The sequence below is a fragment of the Copadichromis virginalis genome, linkage group LG20 (assembly GCF_057382275.1).
Source record: "Copadichromis virginalis isolate Kocher_CV1m ecotype Utaka linkage group LG20, C_Virginalis_male_GT1.1, whole genome shotgun sequence".
NCBI classification, from domain to species: Eukaryota; Metazoa; Chordata; class Actinopteri; order Cichliformes; family Cichlidae; genus Copadichromis; species Copadichromis virginalis.
This window is the reverse complement of record NC_140637.1, coordinates 8,212,946-8,230,683: the sequence shown is the minus strand read 5'-3', so window position 1 is coordinate 8,230,683 and position 17,738 is coordinate 8,212,946. Positions and strand designations below refer to the sequence as shown.

Sequence of the window (17,738 nt, the reverse complement as noted above, 5' to 3'; positions counted from 1 at the left end):
AAGTTACTATGTGGGTAGGTTTTTTTTTGACGTTGAAATGTTTTTCTATAATGAGTGTAAGGTAAGGTGGTTGTAGCTGTTGTGTGTGGTGCGCATGCGTGTCACATAACGCAGCAACAGACCCGGAAATGCGAAGCCAACCGTAAACACAGCTGTGGCAGTGCTGCTGTTACTTTCTGGAAGATGGTGTACGTGTCCAACGGTGAGTGGTTTCCCTGCTTTAACGGATTCTTTGTTTGTTTGATATTTATTAGGTGTTTTTATACATTTTAGAACATAACCACCGCATGAATGTGTGAAAAGTGTTAGGTTACATTTAGCCATGTAGGATGTTAGCTAGCCTGGTTGAATCTGCGTAGCAGAAAGAAGTGCTGAGCTGATGAACCTTAGGTGGTGTTTTAAAACTTCGTCGCTTTTCCAGAATCCGATATGTGACTGCGATTTCGTTTGGGCTTCAACTTCATAGTGGAACGAAATTTATCTTTCTTTAAAACTGTTTTGAAATGTGCTGCAACTCGTTTATGCCCTGATTAGCTGTTAGCCTTTGTGTACTGAAGGCCAGCTAAGGAGTAAATCCGGGTTAACGATTGGCTGGTGCACTCATGATTATTATACATGTATTCCCGTCTTGCAATGTGAACAGCATCACAGATCCCTGCTGTCTGACCCACCTCTGTGTTTCTCCATCAGGCCAGGTCCTGGATAGCAGGGCACAGTCTCCATGGCGCCTGTCTTTACTGGTTGATCTTTTCTGGGGAGCAGTGGAGTTTATTGGCCTCTTGTAAGTCAAATGAGAATTAAATGAAATAAATAAAACAAAATAGCCACCTTTATTTAACATAATGGATGAGTGACCTTTTGAATAATCATTAATATTCTCATTGCCTGTATTTAAGGTTCGTTAAGAGTTGTTTGATTGTATTTACTGTTGTATTTTCACATGTGTTTTTCTACCTTAAAAAGATGCTGAAAATCTCTTTCTTCCGCTAAAGATAGATGACTTACAGTTTCTCTAATACTGCTAATCTGTTGCCTGTAAAACTGATTGGAATGTGGTGTAATAAACTTACAATATAGTGAGTAAGCAAGAGGCTTTTCTTAGAGCCTCCATTATGGTTTATTCTGAATTAAGCACAAGCCCCCACTCTTTTTTTTCTTTTACCAGTTTCAAAACCATGTTTCACCCCGACATGTCAAAGAATGGAAGCTCTGTTTCATCACGCTTCACTGACGGCAGAGGGTAAGTCCCTGAAACACCATTAGTTGTGTCACACACACATACACACACTGAACACCAATTCTGCACTACCTTTATGTTAAACACTGAAAATTACGTAATCCGATGTAGGAGCAAGCTAGCTTATTAGGAATTGTGTGTCATGTGTAACACAAAGCTAATAAGATGCATGTGATGTTATTTCTTTTTCAGTTGTATCTAAAAAATTGTCATAATCCAGAGAATGACAAATGCAGTTTAACAAAGCTGTTGCTCATTTCAGCACTTGAATTAATTTATATTTAAGCTGTTTAACGCATTAACGCTGACAGCACTAATTTATACCACTTGTTCCTCACATTCTTGTCTACTGTTGGTTATACAGTCCTCCAGGTCCACCTGGTGGCAGAAGGAGGATGGGAAGAATAAACCATGGTGCAGGGCCCAGTCCTCCACCAATGGGTGGAGGAGGATGAGGAAGGTGAGAATTTTTTATTGTCTTTTTTTATTAAACAGTCCATTTTAGTATCAGCTCATATGTAAAGTGAAATTAATTTCAAAGGATGAATGACACAGAAACAAAATGTGCATGTCAGTTTGCTGTATATGTGCTTGTGTAGTCATTAGGGCTGCCACGATTAATCGACTAGTCACTATTACGTCGACTATTAAAATTGTCGACGACTAATTTAATAGTTGACGCGTCATTTGACGCTTTGTAAGATCCCAAAAGACGCAGGAATAAGTAGTAGGATTTAAGAGTGTAATAACAGACTGAAACAGAAGACGGCAGCACTGCATGTACAAGGATGCCAGCTGCCGTTAAACCCTGAAGAAGAAGAAGCTGTGTCCCAGAATTCATAGCGCGGCCCTGCTCAGTTGTCAACAATGACGGCAGCTAGTTAGTTTTAATATTACTCTTATTATTCTTTCTGGCTCACAAAATAAACATTTAACATATTTTCAGGCAAGAATGTAGCTGTGTAAACTTCAAATATCTGCTCAGCTTATCAAGACATATATTTTCAAAAGCGCTCCGACGTTTTCGGAGACGTCTGTTACCCACCAGCTCGATAGCTAGCCGGGATTCAAGGCTCACTAGAGCCGGTGAGAACACTGGACTCCCGGCAAATCGTTTTCAAAACCACCGCCGTCTTTCGCTACTTAGGTTAAAGATGATATGTAAGTCACTTAGATAACTTAAAAGTGATATTGTTTGGCTTTTTTTAGTATTTTATTTATTCCTGAGTAAATCGGTTTGGCTGAGATTAAAGTTATAGTTTTTACACAACTGAATAAACGTCAAGCAGACAACTGATTATCAGAAGTGTGAGATGCTCAAGAATATACTCCGGTGTCCTGTTATATAGGGTGGGCCATTTATATGGATACACTGTAATAACATGGGAATGGTTGGTGATATTAAAGTCCTGTTTGTGGCACATTAGTATATCTGAGGGGCAAACTCCTCAAGATAGGTGGTGACCATGGTGGCCATTTAGAAGTCGGCTGGATTGTCAACCCTCTTCTCCCACTCTTCACACACTGATAGCAACACCACAGGAGAAATGCCAGCACAGGCATCCAGTATCCGTAGTTTCAGGTGCTGCACATCTCGTATCTTCACACCATAGACAATTGCCTTCAGATGACCCCAAAGATAAAAGTCTAAGGGGGTCAGATCGGGAGACCTTGGGGGCCATTCAACTGGCCCACGACAACCAATCCACTTTCCAGGAAACTGTTCATCTAGAAATGATCGGACCTGGCACCTAGGGCTGGGCCATATCATACCGTTCACGGTAATACCAGTATAATGTTGGGCAACGATAAGAAAATGAAATATTGCGATAGAATATGGGTAAAACGCGCATGCGCAGTGCCTTTGTTTTCATATGCACATGGCGGAAAAAGCACGGCGGCGACGGAGAATGAGGAGAGTGAAAGCGGATCGTTAAATGAAACGGATGAACCAGAATTGGTTTGTAAAAATGCTGCAACTGCAGTGGTGTGGCATTGGTTTGGCTTTCGTCCGTCAGATACACAACAAAGCACTATTTTTTGTGGTGGTGGAGGCCAATAGGTGGATGAGGGAAAGGGGAGGCAGGAGGAGCAGAGAGCCGAGGCAGCCGCCGGCCTAAGTGTCAGGTGAACTGAACTTCAGGTAAGAAGTTATGACCTGCAGTCTATCTGGGTCAGATATAAACCGAGTTTATTCTCGTTGTGCTGACTTTTTCGTACTGCGTGCTAACTGGCATGACGGAGTTTCTATACAGCTGGGTGGGTGCTATGATGTTAATGATGTGGAACTTTATTTTATTCATAAGGTTAATTATTAGGGTTTCCAACTGTCCCCTAAAAAACGAAATCGTCCCGTATTCAGAGAAAATATTACGCGTTTTGTATTGAGGTGAAAAGGAAGAGTTTGTCCCGTACTTCAGCTACAATGAAAAAGACACAAAGCTGGAGTTATTTCGTGTCTTTGCTGCACAGCTGCCTCTTCTCCTCTCATTCTCTCCCATCAATGATCAGCTGATCGGCTTTTCTCTCTTGTTTATTTATCGCCCACTTTGCGCCAGAAAGAAAAAACCAGCGGAGGTCGCGCTAAACAACAGCAGCACGTTTAAGCTTGATCAGCTGTTGTTAGAATTTATTTAATATTTCTTTCTAGTATCAGCTGATATTTGCTGGAGCCACAGCTGTAAAAGCTGCTGGTCATGATATCAGTTTGGATATGTGGTGAGAGTGAAACATGAAGATGAAACCAGGAGATGTCCTTACTGAATCATCAGAACTGAACAGGTGATGGAGAAACAGGTTTACCTTTTAGGTGACATGAATGAGTTGAAGGGAAGTGATGAACTGTTTCTGAGAGACAAATAACACCAGGATCCTTTTCTAAGTAGCTGACAGCTGGTAACTGTGCAGCGGCGGGTCTAGCAAAGTTTTGCCAGGGGGGCAGGTAGGGCATTAACAGGGAGAGGTGGGCACAAAGAAATACTTTTCTTTCTTATTCTCATTTAAAATGTCTAGCTTTTAAAAAATAATTATTTGAATCTTATAACAAACGATTGATAGATTGATGCATATGTACCATCAAAACTGTGTCACAACAGCGTTTGTTTTCATTCAAAGGCTTTATGATTTTTCCTGTAATGGTGGGCCGGTCTCTAGTCCAAATGCCCGGGCTGATTTTTTGTCCCAGTTCAGCCCTGTATGCAGCTCATTTGCAGTCTGGTGTTACCTACATCTTCCTATTCGGAAGGCAGAATTTCCGAGTTTCTGAGTACAATCAAAAGCACCACAACTGCATTGTACGTGTTGGATGTAAAAAGCGCACATGATGCTGTGATGTAGGCTAGAATCATGGCAGCAGTCAACGACGGTCCAGGCGTGGGATTTCTCTTGTGGAAATATCCACATTATTTTTTCCTTTCTATTGGTAGGTGGCACAGTGCACTTGTGGCAAGTAAGCAAGCTAGAAGACTGTCAATTTTGCTGGGTATCCAGTTACGGAAGCAACACATTAACAAGAGAATTCTGAGTAAAACCAAAGTTACTTTCCCTAGTAACTAGTTACTTTGAAAGTAACAAGTAACTTGAAGTAACTGAGTTACTTTTGATAGAAGTAACTAGTAATGTAACTAAGTTACTAATTTAAAGTAACTTACCCAACACTGGTCACCACCCATCTTGAGGAGTTTGCCCCCTCACATATACTAATGTGCCACAAACAGGACTTTAATATCACCAACCATTCCCATTTTATTACGGTGTATCCATATAAATGGTCCACCCTATATTTTAGATAGCAAGGAGCAGACGGCTGAGTTTATTAAACTCCACCGAAACAATCTGCAAATGTCATTAAAATTTAATAAACTATCATCTTGACTTTATTTTTAGTTAGCACATACCTTAAACACTTCAAGCTGTAAGCTAATCATAGTTATATAAGAGCAGATGCTGCTGGTGCAATAAGCTGTACGTTTTATGTCCAATGGATGCATGATCTGATTAGTCGACTAATCGCAAAAATAATCGGTGACTAGTCGACTATCAAAATAATCGTTTGTGGCAGCCCTAGTGGTCATATTGATGGAAAGGTTTTTGTAGTTTTCTTGTGTTATATCTATTTGCATTTCTTTACTAAGGTTACATTGTACTGAGTTCTAGATAAGTGCTACTTTTGTGTAATAACTGTTAGGGTTATCATGATCTGATCACTTGATCATTAACAAAAAATACTGGGGGGTGGCCAGTGGTACTCTTCAGCCTTCTACTACATGGACCTATGGCAACACCATCACCCTACTGGAAAGTAGCCCTCAGCCTTTTATAGCTGAAGAGTAAACAATTAACTCCTTTTTTTTATGCATTTTAACATTACTCATTATTACTCATGAATGCATTTAGGTTATTACCTTGGGGGACCTAGCCTAACAAAGAAACTGATTATATATGGCCGTGATATGAAAACACTGCCTGACTGTTATATTACCTGCTCCTCTCTCTAGGTAAACGCCTACACATGCCGTGTAGGCGTGGGGCCTTGCACAGTGTCTTAGAAGCCAAGGAAAGATGATAAAGTCACAGTGCTAAGGCCCTTCCTCATCAGCTGTCACTGTCACAAGCAGTTTCTTGACGCCTTTCTGGGAATTCCTACACGTAGGGGCCAGAACGGCTGATACCACAGCTATCCACATCACTTCTTCCCTCATTTTCTGCGTCGGCTTTTCCAACTTGCAATGTCACCAGTTTCTTAGATATGGGTTATGGTTCCTGGGAGTCATCAGCTAATGTATTTTTTTGTATCCTTCTGTTGAATAAAAAAAAAAATACTGAGTGTGTCTCCTGCTATTATTGTCACATTTGGTAATGACACAGCTTGGTTCCACAAAGAGCTGGTCGGTACTAATAGCAGTATCACACCTTTGGCTCAGCACTAATTGTTAGGATATCTAAAATCAATGGATAATTTGGTAATGGCACAGGTATACATTGTCTTTTTTTTTAACTCAAATTGCAAAAGTTGATTAAGACTTGATTATATCAGTCTTGTGTGTGACTATGATATAATTCCAAAGAGTACACTTAATCACTTAATGTTTCTATTAATTCCAAATATCTTGTACCAGGTATCATGGGTTTACTGTATTTAGAATTCCAGACATTCATGAACATTCAGAGCATTGTGATACAACTGCAGTACATGACATAAAACTGTCAAACTTATTTAATACTGTTCAGAAGTAACAGAAATATCTGCATTGTCTTAGCCAGGAAAAAAAAACACTGAAAAAACACTGGTGACTGTGCTAGAATTGTCAGAATTTGCTGTCACACTATGTATAGAGTTTATTTAAGGAATTAAATCTTTTTTCTGGAAAAACAGTTCTCACTCTTCCTTTATTTACTGCAGAAATGTGCTCGACAGTTTGCCAATTTCATCCTTCTGCAGTCCACTGAACAGTGGGACAGTTTGAGTCACCATTTCAAGTAAGAAGAGCCTGTTTTCACCACACAAAGGCAGCTCTTTCACGGAGCATTCGGACACCAAAGCGGTGCCATTCCCTCTGGTGGATCCACATTTCTTGCGTGGTGTCCAAACATGCCAGCACTGCTCCACCTTTCCATGAGATCAGCCGAGGATCCATGTCCTAGAGCACATACGTGTCATATAAAATACATTACAGGATCAGTCTGCAGTATAAAGTTATCTGTCTTTTGAAGACAGATGCAGGTCTGTGACCTTTTCTGAGATATACTAAGGTAATTTTGGGGTACCTTTGGACGTGTGACAACTTCCACATTGTCTACCAGCCTTCTGAAGGACGGTGGCATCTTGTTGATGATGCGGTGAAGAAGGAATTCCTGAACTCCATGAAACATGAGCCCCCCTCCCACAACCAGGATGGAGCTGTACATCTTTCGTTTGGTTTCATCTGATGCTGTAAATGAAATGAGTACAGAGGCTCAAACAGGATATTCCATGGAAGTTTTTATTCTCATCGCTAGATCTTTGAATATAAAAACAAAAATTAACTTCATCACTTACCACAGCAGTCGATGCTATGCAGGACTGCCTTATCTAATCCCAATGCTTTGCTCTCAAATTGGCTCATGATGGCCGTCTTCCTGGACAGATGGGCAGACACAGGCTCTTCCACCTCTCCTGCTCCCATCAGGGACTCTCCATGGGCAGCCCCAAGCTCTGTTTCCCCCTGCATCCCTCCTCCTCCTCCACCACTCCCACAGCTCCTGGGTAGATCTGACAGGTCCCCAGTCCCTCCCTGATTGCTCATCTCCCCTTCCAAACATCCACTTGGTCTGGAAATAGCTTTCCTGTCTGCAGCTGATTTGGAGGACTATTGGAGAAAATAATTAAGTAAAAAAATAGCTGAGAACCATTTGGTTTCATTGGTTTCAGTCTCTGAAACCTGTATGTGTGTGTGTGTTTTACCTGGTCCTGTTTGCTCTGTGTAGCAAGGAGGTAGTGTTCATCATGAGGGTCCTCTGAGTCGCCTTGGGAACGGAACTGAAGCGATGACATCTTCTGACCTACAATCCCAAACGTCGTCGGGTAAAAAAGGCCCATGGGTGCCTACAAAGAAGACAGAAAAGTAGTTCAGCACCAGTATCAAAACAGCATCGTCTTTACCTTCTGATATAATTACCTGTAGTTTCTCATCCCCAAGTCGAACCTGGTACAGAAGAGCCGGGGCCTCTGGAAAACGTGTCTGAAATTCATGATCTTGTAGCCCTGATATGTCCTGTTAAGAGAAAACAGAAAAAAGATTTTGTAGTTAATATGTACTTAAAATTGCTCCATTGATTATTTAGAAGTGAGTATGGCTAAATACTCAAAGATGCTAACAAATCATTGTAATGCACAGACACTAACACCCTCCCTCCCACCCTGACTAACACACACTTGATCTAGATGGCAGAAGGTCTCTTTCAGATGCTGCAGGAGCTGACAGTCTAGTCTGTTAGACAGCTGACAATCTCTGTAGGGAAATCCTGCCCTCTGCAGGAGCCAGAAGAAAGTGCGGGTCACATCTGAGCCACCGTATGCTAAACACAACCTGCAAAGTCCCACAAATACAAGATACCATGTAAGACATTTGCTAAATAATGCAATAAAAGCAGGAAGTGAAACTAACATGAGTTTTAAAATTAAATATTCACTGTTCTGTGTTTGTTGTCTGTGACAACCGGGTCAAATAATTAAATATATTTCATATGAAATAATGTTTAATATTAAATGTATTTCATTTAATCAAACATAAACGTGAGTTTTGAGCCCCACCTGGAGTTTCGATGTGACACTCCGTCCTCCACACAACAGATACTGGTCTTCTGGTCGCCTACATCCACGACACAAGCGCTACTCAACCCACTGCCAAAAGTAGCACACACCGACTCCTGGTGCACAATGATAGCTACACACAAAAAGACCAGGAAGTAAGTTGATGGAAACAAAGAAATTTCCACTTAGTTACGTGTGAAGATTGTGTAATACCTGAGAACCCTATATTGAGCAGCAGCATGTTCACAACCTCTTTGATGTGCAGTCTGTTGTAGATGTCAGGGACCAACAGGATACATCTGTAATACTAAAAGAAATAATGCGAAATGAGCAACTGATGATTAATGTGGATGATCATCTGTTTGAAAGTTTATGGAACACAAAGCCTGTAGAAAGCCTCTATTACAGAAGCAGCTAGCTAGCTAGACAGCTAGATAGATAGAGTCTTATTTTTTATACTAATATAAAGAAATGAGGGATTTATCAAGACTACTGCATCCTGCTATAGAACTGAGAAGTTTTCTCCTACCTTTAAATCTTTGAGAGGGATCTCCAGATGCTTCTGAATCACATGACTCCAAATTGTCTCGAGGTCAGCCAGGACAGCAGTCAGTGAGCCTCCAGGACCAGCATGCACATTGAGCTGACCTCTGACTACAGGCCAGTGGATGTTGTAACAGTCTGTTGGATTCACATAAAGAGCCTGTGCAATAGCAGAAATGGGGGGGTAAAAATTAATCAAGGCTTTAGGTAATGAAAATGGCTTAACAAGTCATATTTCACAGAAGTTACGAGTTTGCTCTAATACATTCACCGACCTCCTCTCCAACCAAATAAGGAGGATGGTGGGTTGTGTTTGTCCACTTCACTCTGGAGCTGCTGTCTAGCACCGCAGGACGGATCTGACAGTTATACGCTCTGGCCTAAAAACAAACATACAAAACTGAACCACTGCTATAAGAAAATACTTTTATGGATTAACATCATAATCAATTAATGAAAAGAGTTATTTTCTATATTGTATATCAGCTATTCAAACCTTACTAAGTTGCTATAGGACCTTAAGGTCTTTATTTCTTTATTGTATAAGATAGAAGAGAATCACACTGCATTGTGTTGCTTTCTTCCCTAATTTCTCTTTTATAACCATACCTGATCAGCAGACACAGGAGTCCTCCGCACTCCGTTTGACATCTTCTTGGACCATATAGCCTGATCAACCATTTTAAGGCCATTCTGCCTCTGCTCATTGCTTTCTGGTTTCTGTTGGATATTAAGACAAAACAATAAGGATAAACACTTAAAAATGACACCATTTAATTTGACAACAGTGAAGTTGTATTATGGGTGCACCTGGTTTTGAGTCACATACATTTAGACCTTCTCTCAACAGCCATGCATCTTCATAGCAGGGCTGGCCACTTTGCTTGTGCCTGCGTGCTATTACATGTGGGACCGTCACTGGAAGGGTGTCCGTTGCTCGGCCAATACGGAGCGTCCTCGATCCAGTGTGGATGACAACTACAAAATTGCTCTGTATTTGCTGTGAAAAAGAATAGAAATTTCAAGTTTCACCCAACAAAAGAGCAACTGTGGACACCTGCGCAGCCTCTACTTATGGAAAGACTGGCCACTAGTTTTTGGAAACTGGTTGCATGGATCTGTTTCCATCCAAGGGCTCTGGTGAGGTCAGAGCTATGTGCAGGATAGTCTATATCATAGGTGTCAAACTCTGGCCCGCGGGCCAAATTTGGCCCACAGCCTAATTACATTTGGCCGGCGAAGCCATACCAAATTACTATTAGAGCTGGCCTACTGGTATTATACAGCTAATATATATATCGTTTAGTATTAAGCTTTGCTTGTTCCATATTCAGTTTTTCAGCTAAACTTGTTTGAGTCCATAAGAAAAGATTCATTCTTACATCTGGAGGAAGATTTTTTTTTTCCAATAAATATTAATGTTAGCCCGCGACTTTGTTCCATTTTGAATTTTGGCCCACTGTGTATTTGAGTTTGACACCCCTGGTCTATATCTTCCACACCACACTGGAGCTGTTGGCATAATGTTAGACGTGCATTAATGCCAGCACAAAAACGAAAACACTACATGCTGTATCATTAGGTTTAAGCCTTTAAAAAGAGCCCAAACCCCGTCATCCTTGCAGCTAGTCTTAACCCCAAACAAAGATACTGACTGTTAAACCTAGTTTCCACATCTACCACATCTAAGCTCCTGAAACTTTAAAGAGGGGCTTAAATCAGAAGGGTTAACACGTGTTTTCATCCGTGTTGGGAAAAACAAAAAGAGGTCAACAATTAAGAGCTAAAATATTTCAATATCAGCTTTAACTCAACAACTCTGAGCTTTAAACCTTGTTGCCACATGTAGCAGGTTATAGACCCATTTAGCAACGGTGTACTACTAAAACAGTGTACTAATACGATAGTAAACGCACCATCACAATAGTTTAGCATGTGTCAAGTGAGAACAAAATGTTCATGAAAAATACAATATAGATTTCTGGCATATATACGGCTATAGTTCATGTATACAACAGCTGGGTACTTCATTTTCCGTCTCACCTCTTGAGGAGGCTCTGGTATCGCCGGAGGAGCGATGGGTCTTTTCACCCCGCGCTGCTGCTCCTTCTCTTTCTCCCTCTCTCGCTCCTTTTCTTTGTCCTTCCCGTTATCCTGCTCTTTCTCCGCCTGGGTCATGGTCTCCTTTCCACTTAATCCACTAAATACTTAGAAATGACAAAGTCGCGGTCTTCTAGTCCCAGCGAGATGGTTCAAAGTTGAAGCACAAGCTAACACCGTTGCCTTCCCTCTGAATGAAAAGTTTACTTCCGTGTTTGGTCACGTGGTGCAACATTTCGATTTCTATTTGTCCAAAGATTTCTCTGCGCGTCTCCGCATTTTTGTTTGTTCGTTCGTACATTTTTAATACATTTTATTTTCGTTTTTATATTTTTTAGAAGACACAATATTCCATTGTTTGTGGTGTGAAGCGTTAATGACTGGCGATAATAGTTTTTCCGATGGTACAGGGTGTTGTTTTAGATCGTTTTACAAGACGTGGCGATTTCTTTCTTCATAAACTTTATTTAAACTTTTAGAAGAAGAAGAAACAAAAAGGAGCTATAGCTCCATCACCCTGCGCCGGTGATAGAAAAAACATTTCAACATAGCATAGCATAGCATCTTTATTTATAACGCACTATACATCCAGCAATGTTGGCCGAAGTGCTACAAATATAAAACAAAGAGAAAACAGTTTAAATAGTTGGGTTGCGGTCACGTGGTTCTGATGACGTGCGGAGGCAGCGCGATTTTTGAGTGGAGGGCGGAAGTAAACATGGAGGACACTGTGGAGAGTCAGGAGAGCAGCTATTGTGCAACTTTAGACCCCGTTTCTCGGGAGAGATATAAACAGATAGTTAAAAAATATATCGGACGTGATCCGTATTCTTTGAAAATGTCCGAATACACCACAGAAGTAAAGGATTTGCCTACTATCGAGGCTGTGGATATCACCAACTACTTGGTCCTCCAGACTTCTTACTACACTAGGCAGCAAATGAAAGCTTTCAAGAGTCTGGAGGCGTACAATTTTTTTGTCAGCGGGTGGGTCCACAACCTTGGAACAAAACGTCTCCGTGATGGATACAGTTTGGTGTTTGCAAGGGTGAGTGTTTGTTCTTATATTGCTTTATCTTAAACACGCTAACAGTTAGCGGTAGCGGCTTTAACGTCAACAAACATGCCACATCCTTAGGACTTCGTTAGAGTGACAGTTGTTTGTTTCAAGGTAAACCATTCTCAGCGGTCTAACGAGACACCTCTGAAGACTTGGGTAATTGCAAAGGAGGATGGAGAAGTGATTGCAGCTCATTGCAATTGTATGGCAGGGTTAGTAGCCTGTTCTCCACTGTCACTAGGCTCAAATCCGGGCTCTCAGCCGTCTGTTGCATATCCAAAATCGCCTCTGCACATCGATGCTGTTCTGCCTTAAGCTTCATTCTTTTCTCTCGTTTGAGAACTGATTCCGATCTGGGTTTTCGTTCGTAGCCGAGATTGACCGTCGGAGCCCAGTCCTCCGACTCTTCGTCATCCAAAGCACTTGGGCAGCCTATAGTCCCAATCAAGTCAATATTAGACTACTAACTTAAAAGCACTAAGTAAACGAGAATTTAACGACAACCTAATGCTAATAAGTTCGTTTGCAAACATAACATTACCTCTGACGAAGTGGTCGCTGCAGACACGGGCATTGGCAGACTCTGCTCCTCCCGACTGTAAACGTAAATTTAAAATCCATTTTTTCCTACGTTTTTCGGTTAGAATTTTCCATTTTTCTCCTCTTCGTTGGGCTATTTTTGGTACCCTAAAATACCGTTTATCAGTTTCTCTGGTCGACCTACTGGAGCATCCGTAAACACAACAGGACATAGGCATTTTGCGTACTGTCTGTCTGTGATTTTGCGCTTATCTTTTTCACTTCCGACCGCCAGTCAAATTTCGCGCTTTACGTCGACGTCACGTCTACGTCAAATGAAACCTAGCTATTACATATCGAATATCTTAAAATTAAACATAATATAATTAATAAGAAACATATTAAGAGACATCAAGTCCTGCTGAAAGCCAAGGTAAATAGATATTTTTTAAGACGTGATTTAAAAACAGATAAGGAAGATGCCTGTCTAACATGTAAAGGCAATATCAGACATGGGATTTTTATATAATATTTTCACATGATGTGGTCAGTTTATATATATTATTTTCCTGGGTTAGTATGGGGCCTCTAGTAGTGATGTGACAGTAAACAAAACAAATCCATGTTCAGTAATTAAGGTACTTTGCATTGATTATTTTTATTTAAGAGAAATCTATTAGTTTTCCTGTTTGACCATTTGATTAAAACAGTGTTATTGAACCTGGGTAACTGAAAATCCTATTAGCAAAACTGGTTAAACAATAAATCTCTAGGCAAGCCAGATCCTGCACTTCTCTTGATGTAAAGCATAGAGTATTTAGTGCCTGAGTTCACAGAAGTTGTTACTTATCAGAAGTCACCAGAGGTTTTTTAGAGCCGATACCCCTAATCCTAAAAATGGGTAGTCAAACATAAGAGCTGGGGGCCACAAATAACATTTTCCTACTAATAAGGACCTCCCCCATCACCATCCAGACTTCAGCAAAGTAATTAAGTAATAAATAAACAATTAAAAGACAGAAAGGTTCCCGTTTTCACTGTTTACTATAGAATTTTCTTTTCACAATGAGACTAAATGTTTTGGTTTGTTTGTTGTTTTAAAGAGAATTTTCTGTGAATTCAAAAACCTTTCCTATAATTACAGGGCAGTCTGGAGAATGAGCTACCAGAAATTCTTTCCTACAGCTGCATTTCTTTATTATGTGGAAAAACTTAGATGTACTGTTCAAACTACAATTCTTTTTCTCCTAATAAGATATCTCAGGGAATAAATGTGCAGGTAGAGTCTTTTGCATTGTCAGAAAGGGGAGTTTCACTGGTCAGACCTACTGTTGGTCAAAGTGGGTTGTTTGTGGCCCACGTGGTAACATGAGTTTAACAACCCTGCTCTAGAGGGTGGGAGATACATAGTAAGATAAGTAACTGCGTCTGAGCTAAATAGCATAAGCCCTAAATAAACAGCACTTCCCTAAAAAACCTTTAATACTCCGATAATAAAATATATTTCTTCAGTACCGCGACCATGAATTGAATAAATGGTTCAGAAAATAGAATAGTCTCCAGTGACCACCATCAGCTCTGTGAAGAAGCTCAACATCTTGTGGAATATTTCAGAAGGTTAGTGGAGGATTTTATACAGACACATTAATGCAGAAGAACAAGTGTTTATTTTCTAATAATTTCCACAAGTTCCATGTTGGTTTTTGAACTCATAAAAAATGTCTTGGGATAGGAATGAAGGAATTAAATCATTACTGTGAGTATTACTATTGAACCAATCTGGACATATAAAAAAATTGTTGAAATGTACCATTAGATGAGGTAATTCCTTTTAACTAGTATGAGGTTCAGGTTCTTTATTCCTGTCATGAAACCTTTGGGAGTAGTGATCTTTTTCACATTCAGATTTGGGGTTCAGCTTCTTCTTTATTGTACCTTGGCACAAACTTTGGGGAATCAGTTTCTAGATCTGCTTTCTGATTGGCTGCTCCTCGAAAGATACCAATATCTGTAAAGATACCTTTACAGACACTGTGTGAGAGAGGTGTCTGTTCAGCTCTGAGCTTCTCTTACAGGCAGTGTACTCGGGTCTAGAGTCTGTCTGTCCTTTCCAGTAAGCTTTGATTTGTCATAAAATTATGACCATTTGTCTAAGTTGAGTCCCCCTTGTACTGCCAAAACACACCTCACCCATTGAGGCATGGACTCCACTAGACCCCCTGAAGGTGTGCTGTGTTATCTGGCACCAATGTGTTAGTAACAGATTCTTTAAGTCCTGTAAGTTGCAAGGTGAAGTCTCCATGGATTGGACTTGTTTGCAGTGCATGTCTCACAGAACCATTTTTGTGCTAGGGCATAGTATCCTGCTGAAGGAGGCCACAGCCATCACGGCATACTGGTTCCATGAAAAGGTCTAAATGGTCTGCAACAATGCTCAGGTAGGGGGTACGTGGCAAAGTAACACCAAATGGATGGCAGGACCCAAGGCTTCCCAGCAGAACATTGCTCAAAGCATCAGAGTCCCATACGCAACAAACTGCGATGCACTGTGTATTCTGACACCTTTCTATCAGAACCAGCATTACATTTTTCAGCAATCTGAACTACAGTAGCTCGTGTGTTGGATTGCACCACATGGGCCAGCCTTTGCTGCCCACATGCATCAATCAGCCTCAGTCGCCCCTGTCGATGGTTCACCACTGTTCCCTCCTTGGACCACTTTTGATAGATACTGATCACTGCAGACCGGGAACACCCCACAAGAGCTGCAGTTTTGGAGATGCTCTGACCCAGTCGTCTAGCCATCACAATTTGTCCCTTGTCAAAGTCACTCGCTTGCCCATGTTTACTGCTTCTAGGCCATAAATCAGCAGCTGACAAGACGTTAAATGTAGTGCCCTCGTTGGTCCTTAAAAGAATGGAGAAAGCCGTTAGAGAAAATGAAAGAAAAACACAGTTGCGTTTATTTACAATAAATGTATGGAGCCCACAGTACCTGAAGCATTAGTGAATAAGGAGCTGTGCAGAACGACGGACACAAAGGCATCATTCAAAATCTGTTAAATGAAGCTCATACGAGCGTACTCACAGCACTGTCTTCACTTTAATCCCCTGAAAAGTGAAAGACGTTTGCGTCCTTACTGACTATAATTACAACGGACATTGTACTTACTCTGTCACTGTAGGATGAGCTTATGTTTGTTTTACTTGCAAGCATGGAGCTAGTTCCACCCATAGATTTTCAGAATAAAGCATCACGACAATGGCTCAACAGCTGCTTAAAATAGGGGAAGGCTAAAGAATGTAAATTGGACATGACGTTATCACTGGTAAGATCAAATGTAATCAATAATTACAGGCAGCTATAAATAAATACAAAGGCATACACGAAGGAGAGAAATTAAATAGCAAACAAACTAAGAAGCTGAACATAATTAATGATAGACAGAACTCAGGAGTCCAGTAATAAATAAAAGCAAATACTGCATATATATCACACATTGGGCGATCATTTGAAAGAAGTGAACGTGATTTATTAGAGTACAGAGATTGAGAAAGAAACTATTAGGAGATTAGACTGCAATTAAGATACCAGCAGAGCAGAGTCAGGGGAATGAAGCAGGACAAGAGTCCAGTTATTTGTACCTCACTGCTCCCTCCTGTCCTCAGTCCCCACAACACGGTTTTGATATTTCCTTGCAAAGAGTATGCATCTTTGAGATTACAAAAAACATTTGTAGATACACTTCATGATTGTGTAACACCAAGATGGAATATGTCCACCATGACAAAACAATATTTATGGTCACAACACTGGAATTTCATCATTTGTTGTCAAGAATGTAAACAAAGGTTTCAAAATTGACAAGATCAAGTTCATAGAGAGTGCCATGGATATAGGTGTGATGTTTCTGCTATAGCAGTAACTCTACAAGTATTTTATTCTAAATACAGTAATTAAAAATAAAAATTAAAAAAAATCTAAATATTTTTAAAATGCAATTTAAAAAATATGTGTTAAAAGCTAATATTAGAACACAGATTTTTTTCCTACTCCTTTACAATTCTATTTCCTCACTGCATTTCCTTTCCCTTTTAGTTATTGGATTAGTTTCTCTATTAGTCTTTCCTCAGCCTGAGTCTTTTGGTCGTTTTTCTGTTGGGAAAACAGCAAAGCAAATTAACCATGTGATGCAATGTAAGGAGTCCTCTGGTCTGTTAGCGAGAGACAGGTTGGCCACCTGAATTTTTCAATCTTGCTGTTTGCACAGAATTTTGTGAAACATTTTTCAGAAGTAAATGGTAAATGGCCTGTATTTGTATAGCGCTTTTCTAGTCCCTAAGGACCCCAAAGCGCTTTACACAACCTGTCATCCACCCATTCACACACACATTCACACACTGTGTTTGTGTTTGTGCTTGCACAATTACATTCACTCTTAAATGTTCAGCACTGATGTATGATAAAATATGAAGGTATACTGCAGTGAAATGGGCCTGATCAGATGACATGTTGAAGGTAACGTGCTAGCAGCTAGAACCAGCACCCAGCCCTGTTACATTTATAAACAGTGTTAGAGTCAGGCAGGGCTCCATTAGGGATGTGAAGTCTCCTACTGTCTCTGTCAGCAGCAATACCTTGGTACTCTGTGCTTTATAAACTGTGTTCATTTGCTACTAAGGGGCACTTGGGCTAGTAGTAACAGTTAATTAATTTATTTCCAGAAAATGAAAAATGTGTCTATCATAACCCATATGGAAAAGAAATAGTAAAAACATATATGATTTACTCGTGAAAGTGGCCACTTTCATGAGTAAATCATATATAAATCATATAAGGCTTACATGATTTACTCATGAAAGTGGCCACTTTCTCATTACTTTCATATATTTTTTTAGTATCCAAAACATACAAGTTTCATTATATAATTTTTCAAGGGATCTTATATGTGTTTTCACTCTTGTATGCTTTTCATACAAGTTTCATA

At 40.3% G+C, this 17,738-nt stretch overlaps 2 protein-coding genes and 1 long non-coding RNA gene across 4 annotated transcripts; 1 reads left to right on the top strand and 2 right to left on the bottom strand.

Moving 5' to 3' along the window:
- Positions 1 to 87: 87 nt before the first annotated feature.
- selenok (selenoprotein K) lies at positions 88 to 6,610 on the top strand. 2 transcript variants are annotated; one of them, XM_085443145.1, is made up of 5 exons: positions 89 to 202; positions 691 to 781; positions 1,166 to 1,240; positions 1,602 to 1,697; positions 5,734 to 6,610. In XM_085443145.1, the coding sequence occupies exons 1-5, from the start codon at positions 184 to 186 to the stop codon at positions 5,735 to 5,737; spliced, it is 285 nt and encodes a 94-aa protein (XP_085299271.1). In that variant the 5' UTR covers positions 89 to 183; the 3' UTR covers positions 5,738 to 6,610. The 2 variants fall into 2 exon arrangements, with proteins under 2 accessions (XP_085299272.1, XP_085299271.1); XM_085443146.1 differs by lacking the exon at positions 5,734 to 6,610 and having other exon boundaries at positions 88 to 202; positions 1,602 to 1,701.
- Positions 6,430 to 11,408, bottom strand: actr8 (actin related protein 8). Its single transcript, XM_085443144.1, has 13 exons — positions 11,115 to 11,408; positions 9,901 to 10,071; positions 9,681 to 9,791; positions 9,347 to 9,451; positions 9,058 to 9,231; positions 8,742 to 8,835; positions 8,529 to 8,661; positions 8,151 to 8,304; positions 7,894 to 7,989; positions 7,680 to 7,820; positions 7,275 to 7,584; positions 7,004 to 7,167; positions 6,430 to 6,876 (listed from the first exon to the last, which is right to left on the bottom strand). The coding sequence occupies exons 1-13, from the start codon at positions 11,247 to 11,249 to the stop codon at positions 6,733 to 6,735; spliced, it is 1,932 nt and encodes a 643-aa protein (XP_085299270.1). The 5' UTR covers positions 11,250 to 11,408; the 3' UTR covers positions 6,430 to 6,732.
- A 472-nt stretch (positions 11,409 to 11,880) lies between these two features.
- Positions 11,881 to 13,090, bottom strand: LOC146684285 (uncharacterized). The gene is made up of 2 exons (XR_014917169.1): positions 12,773 to 13,090; positions 11,881 to 12,663 (listed from the first exon to the last, which is right to left on the bottom strand). It is a non-coding gene; the product is annotated as an uncharacterized LOC146684285 (long non-coding RNA).
- Between the last annotated feature and the right edge of the window lie 4,648 nt (positions 13,091 to 17,738).